General features: G+C 45.6%; 1 protein-coding gene across 1 annotated transcript in view; it reads left to right on the top strand.

Moving 5' to 3' along the window:
- LOC100358478 (maltase-glucoamylase) overlaps positions 1-14,209 on the top strand; it is a 170,825-nt gene that overhangs the window by 102,254 nt on the left and 54,362 nt on the right. The window contains exons 67-77 of the mRNA XM_070069892.1: positions 1,404-1,528; positions 1,828-1,916; positions 4,405-4,454; positions 4,885-5,052; positions 9,101-9,253; positions 9,587-9,787; positions 10,156-10,310; positions 10,393-10,561; positions 10,880-10,976; positions 11,802-11,914; positions 12,661-12,786. Of these exons, the coding sequence (XP_069925993.1) occupies positions 1,404-1,528; positions 1,828-1,916; positions 4,405-4,454; positions 4,885-5,052; positions 9,101-9,253; positions 9,587-9,787; positions 10,156-10,310; positions 10,393-10,561; positions 10,880-10,976; positions 11,802-11,914; positions 12,661-12,786 (1,446 nt within the window). The remainder of the gene's footprint in view (positions 1-1,403; positions 1,529-1,827; positions 1,917-4,404; positions 4,455-4,884; positions 5,053-9,100; positions 9,254-9,586; positions 9,788-10,155; positions 10,311-10,392; positions 10,562-10,879; positions 10,977-11,801; positions 11,915-12,660; positions 12,787-14,209) is intronic.

The following is a 14,209-nucleotide window of genomic DNA, read 5'->3' as shown; positions in this document are numbered from 1 at the left end:
AGTGCAGTCATGCTGGCTGCCCGTGGTCTATACCGTGGTGCAGTCAGTGCTGGCCGCCCGCGGTCTATACTGCGGCACTGTCAGTGTTGGCTGTGCAGTCTTGCTGGCCGCCCACGGTCTATGCCACAGCACAGTCAGTGCTGGCTGCCCGCACTCTATACACAGTGTGGTCAGTGCTGGCTGTGCACGGTCTATACTGCGGCACTGTCAGTACTGGCTGTGCATGGTCTATACCGCAGTGCAGTCTTGCTGGCCGCCCACAGTCTATGCCACAGCACAGTCAGTGCTGGTTGCCCATGCTCTATACACAGTGTGGTCAGTGCTGGTTGTGCACGGTCTATACTGCGGCACTGTCAGTACTGGCTGTGCATGGTCTATGCCACAGCACAGTCAGTGCTGGCTGCCCATGGTCTATACACAGTGTGGTCAGTGCTGGCTGTGCGCGGTCTATACCACAGCACAGTCGTGCAGGCTGCCCACGGTCTATACCGCAGTGCAGTCTTGCTGGCCGCCCACTGTCTATACCTGTGTTTCTTCATCTTTCCTTGTACCATCTCTCTTCAGAGTAGTCCATAATGGCGGATACTACTGAACATGTGAAGTACTGCTGTAACTTCAGTTTTTAAGCTTAATTTTTAGAAAAGATTTACTTGAAAGTCTGAGTTACAAAGAGAGAATAAGAGACAGTAAGAGGTCTTCCATCCACTGGTTCACTCCCCGAATGGCTGCAATGACTGGGGCTGGGCCAGGCTGAAGCCACAAGTCAGGAGCTTCATCTGAGTCTCCTACGTGGGTGCAGGACCAAAGCATGTGGGCATCTTATCCGCTTTTCGCAGGCACATTAGCAGGGAACTGGATCAAAAGTGGAGCAGCTGCGACTTGAATCAATGCCCATACGGGATGCTGGTGTCTCTGTTGGCTGCTTTATACACTATGCCACAACACTGGCCCGTAACCATAGTTTTTGTTTGTATCCTTACATGCTGTCAGTGCAAAAGTATGGAGGCCTTGTCCTCTCTGTGCTTTGGCTAAATGCCTTCTGGAGTAACATGGATACCACTGCATGGGTTTATAGAGAACCTGCAGAGGTGAATGAAAGCGTTTTCTACCTCCTCCAGCAGTGAGCGCTCTGTGACAAACAGGTGATCGAGCGAGGGTAGCTGAGCTCCAAGATAACATTTTAAGTTGTGTGAGCTGTAAACCCCAGACTGAAGGGTCTTGTACAAGATGAGGCAGCCATAATGCACATTTCATTCAGCAACTGGGAGAATGAGGGGAATGCTGTGACTGACGTGTTCAATGTTGAAATGCAGGCCACGTGTTTAGAGGTATGGACAAGGCGTCTGGCACAGTGCGTTGTTGTACCCTGTCTCTCACCATTTTGTATTTCCCTCTGCCCACAGGGTGCGGATGTTAATGCAAAGGCCCAGTGGAAGGTCCTGCCCGCCCCTCTTGACCACATCAACCTTCACGTCCGTGGCGGCTACATCCTGCCCTGGCAGGAGCCTGCGCTGAACACCAACCAGAGGTGAGCGTGGACTGGGGTCCCCTTCCCACAGCAGTTAGTGCACCGCTCTGTAATGAAGCCCAGCGGTGTGGAGGCATGGACGCTTACTGGTGATGGATGGAGTATTTCTATCTCCTGTGACACTATTGACACCAGAGAAAGATGTGCCTGGTGGTACTGCCTCTGTTCCTAGCAAAAAGCCCTGTATTCTGCTCTTGACCGTCCCCTTTTGAAATGTGAAAGAAGCATTCAAAGGTGATTTAGGGAAAAATTATTTGTGCCTCCAGTCTATGTCTCTCGTATAAATGTGTTTCCCACAGTCGGCAGAATGCTCTTGGTCTCATCATCGCCCTGGATGACAACAAAGAAGCGAAAGGTGAACTCTTCTGGGATGACGGAGACACCAAAGGTGAGCCCTGGGGTGAGAGTCACTGTTTCTAGTCCTGTGTCTTTGCCCCATGGGCATTCACTGCTGAAGGTCCTCAGCCGTGGGAGAAGTCACAGCAGACATAATAGCAAAGGGGCTCAAAAGAAGAATCTTGTTTCTTGTTGCACCATTCAGGGGCACTGGTAGGTGAACCAAACATGGAAGAAAAACCCGTTCTATCTGTTGAAACTCCCCTCATAGGCCAGCGACACACATTATATACACATAGGTTTCATTTCATCGTCAATAGGCACCTGGAAGACATGTTTTCAAGATTATCCCTACAATTCCATATCTGGATAGTCTTTCTAAAAATAGTTAATGAAATGAAAAATATTTATTTATCAAGTAACACTGAATATATTCAAGGTATACAATGTGACCTTCTGATTAATTAGTTAATTAGTACTTCCATGACTATTACTGCACATTAGATGCCTAGAATTTGCTCATCTTAAAACTGAAAGTCTGTACTCTTCAACCATCAGCTCCCCGTTTGCCTAACGTTTCAGTCCCTGGCAACCCCCATTCTGACCTGTTTTACTGATTTTTTTTTTTTTTTTTGTGATTCCACATGTAAATGAGATCATGCCATATTTGTGTTTCTGTGTTTGGCTTATTTTACTTAAAATAGTGTATAGGTTTTTCCATGTTGTCACAAATTCCATTTCTTTCTTTCTATGGTGGCATACTATTCTATTTCCTGTATTTACCACAACTTCTGTTCCCACTGCTTTGTTGTCAGGCATGTCATTTCTGTATCTTGGTGATTGTACAAATATATTTCTATAAGGCTTGGGAGCATACTGGTATTTACACATCAGAAGTCTTGTCCTTGTTTGAAAGCCTTTTTTGGGGGGGTGTCTTTGGTCTTGTGAATGAGGGGAGACACGCAGAAGCAAACGTGGGGGTAATTATATATCCATAGTATTTGCTTTAGTTCCATTATCTCCCAACCCTCTCTAGGGGCAGCTCAGGGAGGTTTTCCCTACCTTGCACCCAGTGGGTATTGGGTCCCGTAGGAAGTTCTGGGAGGAATTTCAGGAAATCCACATCTAGAAAACCTTCTACTCAACAATATTCCACAAGAGGGAAAGGGGAGGCGAGACGCAGGGCCAGAGCCATATTCGTAAAATCTCTAATCTGAATGCAGCCGGCTAGGCTCCCAGTTCTTCCTGACATGTCTCCTGGTCTGTCAGGTGCATTCTCTCCATTATGTCTTGCTACCCTGCTTACCACTAAAAAGTACATTTAAAATTAAAAAGTTAAATATAAGGGCTGAATCTAAATTCCAAGAAGAAAACAAAGTAAAGCAATTTCCTTGTCATTACTCTTTGCAATAATTTTTTGATATGACTTCCAAAGCACAGAAAAAAAATGAGACTGCCAGAAAATAAAAAAAAAAAAACTTCTGCACAACCAAAGAAAAATTCAGCAACGAGAAGTCAATTTACTGAATGGGAGAAAATATTTTCTCCAGAAAAAGCCATATACTTGTATCTGAGAATGGACTAATATAAAAAATGTATGAGGATCTCATATGACTCAGTGGCAAAAAACCCTGAATACCCAATTTAAAATGGGCAAAATGACCAAATAAATATTTTCAAAGAAGATAAGGAAATGCCCAACAGATACTTGAAAATGTGAATGATATTGTTATCAGCAGAGAAATGCAAATCAAGATGAGCTATAATCTAACTGCTGTCAGGATGGCTACTATAAAATAAGGTATAATAAATGTTGGTGGGGGTCTGAGGAAACGGAAATGCTACAATTTACCGGTGTACATTGGTACAGTTGATGTGGGCTAGGTTGGCTCTACATTCCTATTCCAGGTTCTTGCTTCTTACTTAGAGAAACATTTTAATACAGGCACAAATACAATGCACAAAGTGATAAAGTTTATTTAAAAGGTAAGGAAGACACACACATGTGGGCGTTGTTCAGGAAGAGTGGGCCAGGAAGGGATTTCAGTACCCTGCTTGCTGTGGGGCCACTTGAAGAGAGAGAGAGAGAGAGAGAGAGAGAGCTCCCTCCATTTTGCTAAGATTATTATGAGCTTGGAAAGTGGAGGGGTAGCAGGGTGCCACCCAGGTCAGGGGAGATACATCCTGGGGAAGGGGTCATTTGACTGACAAGTGGGTGGATAGGATTACATGGGGTGGGGGAGATGTGGCGTCCAGCTCCTGATCCTAGTCTACCTACCTGCTGTACCCATATCAGAGCCACTGGGGAAAACAGAACGGAGGTTTCTTAAGAAGATGCATCTATACCTCCATGTTCACTGCTGTACTGTTCATAAAAGTCAAGATATGAAATAACATCCACTGATACATGAACATAATTCAGCCAGAAAAAGACAAAAATGCTGCCATTTGTGACATCCAAATGTAGCCTGAAAGAGAGGCGGAGTAAAATCTTTCTGTGGAGGGCAGTCCAGTCTGACTTTTCTCTCTGTCACTTGCAGATACTGTGGCCAATAATGTTTACCTCTTATGTGAATTTTCCGTCACCCAAGTGAGTAGCTGATTTTTATGAATCTCAGATATAGACTTTGTCAGGCCATTAGCACATATGTGTGTGTGTGTGTGTGTGTGTGTGTGTGCTCTTCTATTTGAAATTTCATATGGACATATTAGACCTGTTTCCATGTAGCTTCCGAGCATGGAATCATTCATATCATCAAAAGGAGGCAATCATGTACATGTAGATAAACCGAAGTAGCTAGCATTTATAATGACAGTTTTTAAAAATGTGTGTATTGATTTTTTTTTTTACTCAGAGGATGATTAACCTGAATTTATTCCTTGAGAACACATTAATAGGGCTGAAGGTTTTTCAAAGTTGCAGGGACCATCGGGTCTAGCTTGAAATACCTGAGTGACTTCAGAAATCTATGTAGGGCATGCGTGCCTCTGTGGTTAATTGTCCTTGATTGTTTTTGCAGAACCACTTGGATGTGAAGATCTCACAATCAACCTACAAGGACCCGAATAATCTAGCATTTAAAGAGATTAAAATCTTTGGATCACAGGAACCTAGCAATGTTACAGTGAAACACAATGGGATTCTAACTCAGATGGCTCCCAAGGTCACTTATGATTATAACCTGAAGGTAAAATTCCATAATGCTGATGTAGTTTGTCAAGAATCCTTTGTAACACAATGGCATTCCTGTTTGCCAAAGCAGGATGAGTTCTGGCAGAACCAGAGCACACTCTGAGACTTGTGTGGTTGGTTGAGGGGCTGGAAGAAGAACCGAGCTTAGCAAGTGGCCAGAGCCAAGATGATCTTGGGAACATGCATGGAAGGGGGCTAAGGTGCATTGATCTGTCCACGCCAGTTCCCTTCCCTACCCCTCAATGACTGCGCTCCCTGACTTGACATTCACAGAAATGAAAATCGTAGGACACAGAAGAGCAGGGTTAGTTAGGAAAGTGAGGAACAGGATTAGATGGAAAGTGTATGGGAAAGCTGCTGGGTGATGCTGGAAACATAAGGGTGAGAGGTAGCGGTCCCCAGATTAACACTTCGAAGTGCCTTGTGTTTTTAAAAATATTGGGATATGAAGTATATGACTTACTCCAATACCATGTGTGAAATAAATATCTTAAGAAAGGAATTTTGTAATAATATTGAATGGGTAGGTATTTTGTTAGGTGATAATAATATAATATTTTTCATCAGTTATTATGGGACTTGACATCATGAAGTACTTGTAAGCATTCATTATTTATGAGAAATATTTCCCTTGATAGTCCTAAGCGCAGGTACTCCAGTAACCCAGCACTGGGGACACCGGGTCCCCAAGATTCTTGAGTGACATTCTAAAGTTTGGGAAAATGAGTCACTTTTTTCAGATTTATTTATTTATTTGAAAGGCAGAGTCACAGAGAGGCAGGGAGAGAAAGAGAGAGACAGACAGACAGAATCTTCCACCCTCTGGTTCACTCCCCAAATAGCCAAATGGCCAGAGCTGGGCCTGTCTGAAGCCAGGAGCCAGGAGCTACTCTGGGTCTCTCATGTGGGTGCAGGGGCCCAAGGACTTGGATTGTCTTCTGCTGCTTTACCAGCTGCATGAACAGAGAGCTGGGTCAGAAGTGGATTAGCTGGGACTCGAACCAGCTCCCATATGGAATGCTGGGACTGCAGGTGGTGGCTTTACCCACTGTGCATACAATGCTGGCTCTGAAAACAAGTCACTTTTAGCTTCTACTATAGTGACAAATAGATGACATTTATAATTTGTCTGGGCAACACTGTGAAGGTTTCTTTCTTTTTTTTTTTTTTTTTGACAGGCAGATTTAGAGAGAGAGAGGGAGAGAGAGAAAGGTCTTCCTTTTTCCGTTGGTTCACCCCCAAGTGGCCACCACGGCCAGCACATTGCGGCCGGCGCGCTGTGCCGATCCAAAGCCAGGAGCCAGGTGCTTCTCCTGGTCTCCCATGCGGTTGCAGGGCCCAAGCACCTGGGCCATCCTCCACTGCACTCCTGGGCCACAGCAGAGAGCTGGACTGGAAGAGGAGCAAACAGCACAGAATTTGGCGCCCCAACCGGGACTAGAACCTGGGGTGCCGGTGCCGCAGGTGGAGGATTAGCCTAGTGAGCCACGGTGCCGGCCCCTGTAGAGCTTTCTGACAAAGTGTTAGAGACCCCCTAGTATATGGGTGGCAAGGGGTGTGTCTAAGTGCAACACTTTTGAAAGATGCATTTGAGAAAAAAAAAAAAGCTCTGTAGACATCTGTCATTGACTCCACTCCTGTAAGACCAAAGGAGTGCATTTGTTTGCTGAATTTGGGAGGCAGGGAGACAATTTATACACAGAAATCTATCCTGAAGGAGGCAGGGAAACCAAATCAACATATAGGAAATGGTAACATATTCTTAATTGAGTATTCAAAGTTTAAGAAAAGAGAGGAGCAAAACCTCAGTCCAGAACTAGGCCCAGGACAATAGTGTCTCAGTTAGGCATTCGTGAACTACAGGTGACAGGAAACCCCAATTGGTTGTTATTGATTGGGGATTTTTTTCCCCTTTCTGCAGTAAGAAATTTAGAAGGTGAGGCCGGCACCGTGTTTCACTAGGTTAATCCTCTGCCTGCGGCGCCGGCACCCAATATGGGCGCCGGATCTAGTCCTGGCTATTCCACTTCCAGTCCAGCTCTCTGCTGTGGCCCAGGAGGGCAGTGAAGGATGGCCCAAGTGCTTGAGCCCCTGCACTCGTATGGGAGAACAGGAAGAAACTCCTGGCTTCTGGCTTCGGATTGGCACAACTCTGGCCGTTGCAGCCATTTGGAGAGTGAACCAAGGGAAGGAAGACCTTTCTCTCTGTCTCTCTCTCTCACTGTAAACTCTACCTGTCAAGTAAATTTTTAAAAAAAAGAAATTTAGAAGGTAGAGAGTAGCTGACATTGGTTCAGTGGCTCAAGTATGTCAACTAAGATGTTGCTTTCTCTTGGGATTTGAAGTGTTTTTTCATTCCAGTCATTATGTGTCATAATATAAATGAAAAAAAATAATATAAATGAGAGATAATTAAATCACAAAGACAAACACTTGGCTAGCAATGCTCAGTGGATTTGAACTTACCTTTTAATGTTCACATCTACATTGCATTGATTAAAAATTGAGCTCTTGATGGCAGTTGGGTATTCTAAACTGAAATAGTGAGTAAGAGAAATATTTTGTATGGAGCAGGCATCTACATGTGTATTCTTCAAATGGGCTAATTTTAGTAGAAAGGGCATTTGCCTAGGTAAAGCTTTCTAAGGTGAGGTATCAGAATAGCTCAACCTAAGCTGTAAGAATAGACTTACGTTATTATTCAATTAATTTTATGGAACTAGCACAGCTAGTATCCACATTTGCAATGGGATCAGCTAAAATAGGAAATTTATGGATAGATTTTTGAGATCTCAGATGCCAAAATGAATTCATGCTTGACTTCTTCTCCAGGGGTCTCATGTTGATCCTTGAATCAAGACTGTGCCATTGTGGGAACTCTGGATGATGAAGGGAGGCAGATTAATAGGACAAGGATGTGCAAGGCGAGAGAGAATGGGAGACTGGTACCAGGGTAATAACTCTTAGAATGCAATTTTATCATTGCAAATGAGCAAAAACTTTGTGCAGAATTCAACTTATAGAAGAAATTAAAACAAGGAAGCTACAAAATAATAGTATTGTGGTATAGCAGTGTAAACCTCTGCCTGTGCTGCCAGCACCCTATATGGGTGTGGTTTGAGACCGATTTGCCCCACTTCCCATCCAGCTCCCTGCTAACGTGCCTGGGAAAGCAGCAGAAGGTGGCCCAAGTGCTTGGGCCCCAGCACCTATGTGGAGACCTGGGAGAAACTCCCGGCTCATGGCTTTGGCCTGCCCAGCCTTAGCTGTTGTGGCCATTTGGGGAGTGAAGCAGTGGGCAAAGGATCTCTTTCCCTCTGTTTCTCTCTCTCTCTCTCTTTCTCTCTCTCTGTTTCTGTGAGTGTGTTTGTCTCTCTCTCCACTTCTCCTCTCTCTGTAGCTCTAACCTTCCAACTAAATAAAAAATTAAAAATAAGAAACCCAAAATAATAGTAGTAAAATATTTAATAGAAAAATATTGAATGTGTGAATTGTTGGGATTTAGTAAAGGTTTCAAGTTTTGAGTTTTGGGACTTGGAGAAATGAAAGGGCTGTTAAGTTGGAAATGCAAGGAAAGTTCATGATTTTGCTGTTCTATTGATTTTATAAATGATTAAACTGAGATCCCAAAATGGAAATAATTTGTTCAGAAATGGGGTGGGGGGGAGAACCCAGGCCATGTGATTCTCATGGCTGCACACTGGTTTGAGGAGAAGGGAGTAGGACTCAGCTCAACTTGGCCTGCAGGAGAGTGAATTTCTGACTACATCACGAGGGGAAAGAGGAGTCAGGGTAGGAAAGAAAAGGGCTGTTCATTGCAGGTTTCATTTGACCTAACTCTCCCACACTGTGACGTACAAGGTTCTGACAGAGAGGGAGATGTGTGCACCTGCGTCCTTCAATCCAGCGTGCCTACAGCTCTCCACCTCAGTCACAATCTTGTGTTCCTTGTAAGGCAGAGAATCTGGCCTGATGTCTACTTCACGTTTTAGTAAGATGTTTGTTCTGTGGATGACTGTCCTTGTGCCTTTCCATTCCCACAGGTGGCTGTTATCACAGAAATTGACCTTGCCCTGGGAGAAGCGTACACGGTGGAGTGGACCTTGACGACGAGGGATGAGGAAAAGATCGACTGCTATCCTGATGAGCAGGGAGTTTCTGCAGACAACTGCGTTGCCCGTGGCTGTGTCTGGGAGGTAACCAGGCGGGTGGTGCTATCACGCCTTAAAACCTCTCTGCTTACTCTGCACTTTCATCTTGATAGCTCCCGTACCTCTGCTTAAAATCCATCAAATGAGCTTCCAGCAGAAACTGGTTTGGCTGTAAAGAGTAGGTGGGGCTAGAGGTGGGATAAATTGCATAACTATGTTGCTTGGTGACTGGGAATTTAAATATGTGCCCCTGCCAAATGATGTATAAGTGAATGAGTGGCGGACTGGCTTTCTCTCCCCATGCATTGCGTGTCCCCACTGTTTCTCTTGGCTAGTTCCCGGACCACATGCTGATCCAACACTGGCCTTCTTTTTCAGGAATCCGCTTCTCCTGGGGTCCCTTTCTGCTACTTCGTCAATGATCTATACTCGGTCAGCAATGTTCAGTATCACTCAGATGGAGCCACTGCCGACATCTCCCTAAAGTCCTCTGTTGAAGCCAACGCCTTCCCTTCCACACCCGTGAACCCCCTGCGCCTGCAAGTGACCTACCACAAGAATGAAATGCTGCAGTTTAAGGTAAGCCCGGCGTCTGCATCAGAGTTTATTTTGGGACCCCCTGTTTGAGGTATCTGTGAAATAGTTACCAAAGGGCCACGACTTCTTTTTCTTTCATGGTTTCATTACAAGAGTTAAGGGAGGACTAGCAGTTCTTATGTAAATTCCTGTATTAATCTGTAAGCTTCTCAAAGACAGGAAGTTGTCTTTTTACATTGGTGTATCTGAACAGAACTTGAAAATTGAAAGAGCTGCCATATTTGTTGAGAAAGCAAATGAACACGGTGAGGCCAATGTGTCGTTGTCTGAAAGATTCTTCACAATCTGGGGTCACCAAACCTTATTCCCCCACCTGCACCCTTGTCTAACACCTGTTCCCTCTGGCCTAGATCTATGACCCCAACAACAGTCGGTATGAGGTCCCAGTCCCTCTGAACCTACCCGGGGTTCCAGCCAGCAGCCCTGAGAGTCGGCTCTACGAGGTCTCCATTGGGGAGAACCCATTCGGGGTGGTGATTCGCCGCAAGAGCACAGGCGCTGTCATGTAAGTGCTGTCCTGGGAAAGCCAGCTGCTCGGGGCCCCGAGGGAGGTCCGTGTCTGCTCCCAACCCCTGTCTGTGTTGCAGCTGGGACTCTCAGCTGCTCGGCTTCCTGTTCAACGACCTGTTCATCCGCATCTCCACCCGCCTGCCCTCCGCGTACCTGTACGGCTTTGGGGAGACGGAGCACACGGCCTTCCGGAGAGACCTGAACTGGCACACGTGGGGCATGTTCTCCCGAGACCAGCCCCCGGGGGTAAGGACGGAGTACTGGGTTCTGTGTCTGCCCCTCTGCCAGCTCTGGGTGTGCACGCGCTGTGCTGTGCCCTGCCAGACTCCACGTGCTGGGTTCCCCCTTCTGCTTCTCCACCAGGGGTGTAGTTCCCAGGCTCTCTGGTCACCTGTGTTTAATCAGTCACAAGGAAGACTGGACTCATTTAAGAATCAAATTTTTGTTGAGTTTCTTTCTCCCTATATTTAACTTTTTTGGGGAAGTCTGAACCATCATACTTTTGTTGAGTTTCTCAGCCACAATGTCTTTAACCCCTTTCCACCTCTCTGTCCTGGTTCTTAGTACAAGATGAATTCCTATGGTGTGCACCCCTACTACATGGGCCTGGAGGAGGATGGCAGTGCCCACGGAGTGCTCCTGCTGAACAGCAATGCCATGGGTAAGGCCGTGCCCGTGGCTCCCCTCATTTATGAGTAGTGTTATTATGTATTTGACCCAGCTGTCCTAGCTCTCATTGCCAGTTTATGTGCAGTGATGTGTGTTCTTTGTTGACTTTCTTGTTATTCCTTCCAATAACATGGGACAAGATGTCACCCAGTTCTTATTTTGGCAAATGTCTCGTGAAAAGAGATAGCTGGTCTGAGTCTCAAATACTCTGCAGATCCACTAGGCAGAGCCAGCTGTTAAACTGAATTCGTTTAAGTTAAATTTAATATGTAAGTAACCAATGAAACTACCGGTCAGATTACAGGTTTCTGGATGTGAGGGTATGAGAAAAATTTATGGTACATAGGAAACAGTATTATTATGGTCGCAGGGAAAGGATATTCATTTAAAAACAGATGAAACAAATGAAGTCAGTACCTGAGTTAATAATATTGCATTGGTGTCACTTTCTGATTTTTAGACTGTACAATTGTTTTTCAGACATTATCATTTTATAAAGCTGAGAATGGGCACACAGGTACTCTGAGTACTGTTTTTGCAACTTCTTGCTTATCCTATACAATACTGAAATAATAATGATAACAAGACTTTTAATTGAGGATAATAATAAATCATATAACAAGATAATAAAATACCCCAAACGGGAAACCTCCAAGAATTGGAACCTATGGAATTTCATGGGATTGTTTTAGTTCCTTGTGGATATTGCTTAGTTCTAAACATAGGGTGGGTACATGAAGAGGGGGGTGGTGTGGATGTTAAGGATGAATCCTCAAGTCAAAAATTCCAGCGTGGTTGGCATTTTCCTGCACCACAGATGTGACGTTCCAGCCCACGCCCGCCCTGACGTACCGGACCACAGGGGGAGTTCTGGACTTCTATGTGTTCTTGGGGCCCACTCCAGAGCTTGTCACTCAGCAGTACACCGAGGTAGGAGGGAGTCAGCTGGCTGCCAAGTGTTTATACAGCACATTCTGTGCGCCAAACCCATGTTCATAGGAGCAACTCTCAGATGAGAAACTGGAATTGTTTCATATTTCTTAGAGAGATATAGATTGTAGAATGAATGGAATGAATACATTATAAACCCTTTAATTCATAGCCTCTCTGGGCACTTCAGAGGATCACAAGTAGTAAGGATAATAATTGTGGTGTTGTTGTTGACAGGGATGCTTGTGATGATGATAGAACTAATGGTTATGAGGATAGAGATGATGGTGACGTGGGGTTGATGTTAATGGTGATTGGGTGATGATGGTGGAAGTGACGCTGATGTTGCTGTCATTGGTGGAGATGATGTGAATGTGGTAGTGGCACTGAGATGACGTTGTTAGTGTAGTGAATGTGAGGCAATGATAGTTGTGGTTATGGCATTGATGATGGTTGTGGTGGTGGGAGTGAGGATGGTGTTGGTTGGAGGGGATCCAAGTGATGACATTATTGGTGGTGGTGCTAGCAATGATGGTGCTAATAGTGGTTGTGGTGGGGCGGTAGGGATGATTGATGGGTGGTGGAAGTGATGCTGGAGGTGGTGCTAGTGATGGGAGTGGTAGGAGGTGACGTTATTGATGATGCAGGTAGTGGTCATGATTGCGATAGTGATAGTGGATTCTTCATATAGAACTTTAATCCAGCTCCTGCTTCTTGAGGACTAATACTTGGTGTCTACTTGCCAGGTGATTGGCCGTCCTGTGATGGTGCCTTACTGGTCCCTGGGCTTCCAGCTGTGTCGCTATGGCTATGAGAATGACACGGAGATTGCCAACCTGTATGATGACATGGTGGCGGCCCAGATCCCCTATGTAAGTTCTCAGTGCTGGGGCCTGGTTCTGGACCTCACACTCACCCAGGGGTCTCTGTTTCTGGACTCCTTTCTGAGATTTTTACAAGTTGTACAATGATACAAAGTCCTTTCTCATGCAGTACCACCTGTGTCTCACCACAACACAGTAATAGCAATGGGGAGTCTTGATGCCTTCTGATAGAGGCAGAGCTCCACGACTCCTAATGATTTGCCAAAGAACGAGGGGAATGTAGACTGTCTGCAGCACCCTTTCTGTTATAGTGTGGTTTCTTCAATTTGTTTTACACAACTTCAAAATACTTGGTCAAAAAATCCTTGATTTCATACGAATAAAAGATCCTGTAAACAGTAGTTCTGCCTAAATAAAAACAAAACTCAAGTTGGATGCCATCGTATGCATACATGCAATTGTGTGTTTTGAGTCCCAGCCTTCGACTCACACTGTAGCCCATTGCTTCATCATTGCGGAGCCATCCAATGCTTGAATGGGCTTGGTTTCCTGAAGAAATTCATGGGGCAGGACTGCATCCTTCAATGGAGGACAGGAGGCCCAGTAATCAGAGAACTGGTCCCAGGGACCACTTACATATTAAATTCATTCCATTTAAATTTTCTGTTGTTTACAATTGTCCCAGTAATGGGATTTTTCCCATGCAATATCTCACTTTAGGAACAAAGCTGCATGTGATTACCTCAAAGACTGAATATTCCAAAGCCATCATAGGCTTTTGTTTGTAGTAGATTTCCCATCCACATTGTCTGCTGTCGCTCCCCCTCTTCGTGGAGGAACGACACTAAGCCCTGCCTAGGCTTCATATCCGAGTCACGGCACCATTATGTCGCTCCCCCTCTTCGTGGAGGAGCAACACTAAGCCCTGCCTAGGCTTCATATCCGAGTCACGGCACCATTATGTCGCTCCCCCTCTTCGTGGAGGAACGACACAGGACCCTGCACTGTTCTTTCGTCTGCTCGGCCCTCCCCGGGTTTGCTGCTGGTTCTTCCCGGGTTGGCTACTATCCCTTCCACCTCCGTGGAAGGGCAGTTCCCCCTGGCCACATTCCCCACTTCCGCAGGGGAGTGGCACACCGCCGGCCGGCTCTTCTCGGGGGCTGCACGGGTTCCCTTAGATGTTCCCCATAGATGTTCCTGGTGCATGCCGTCTCTCTCCTCCTTTATAGTCCTCCTCCGCCAATCCTAACTCGGCTGCCCACACGCCGAGTACGCTGCTCTCCTCCAATCAGGAGCAAGTCCTACAGTTTATTAGTTGAACTGGAGGCAGCTGTGCGGAAGCTGTTTACTTCTCTCCCAGCGCCATATTGTGGGAGAGCAGATGCATAGAATAAGTCTTAATTCCAGTAACTCAGTCCAGTCCGGATTGCTCCCCACAGATCCCCCTTTCTTTTTATTTTTTGGCGTTGAT

The sequence above is a fragment of the Oryctolagus cuniculus genome, chromosome 3 (genome assembly GCF_964237555.1).
Source record: "Oryctolagus cuniculus chromosome 3, mOryCun1.1, whole genome shotgun sequence".
NCBI lineage: Eukaryota > Metazoa > Chordata > Mammalia > Lagomorpha > Leporidae > Oryctolagus > Oryctolagus cuniculus.
The sequence above is the reverse complement of the archived record's forward strand: the minus strand, read 5'-3'. Positions and strand labels throughout refer to the sequence as shown.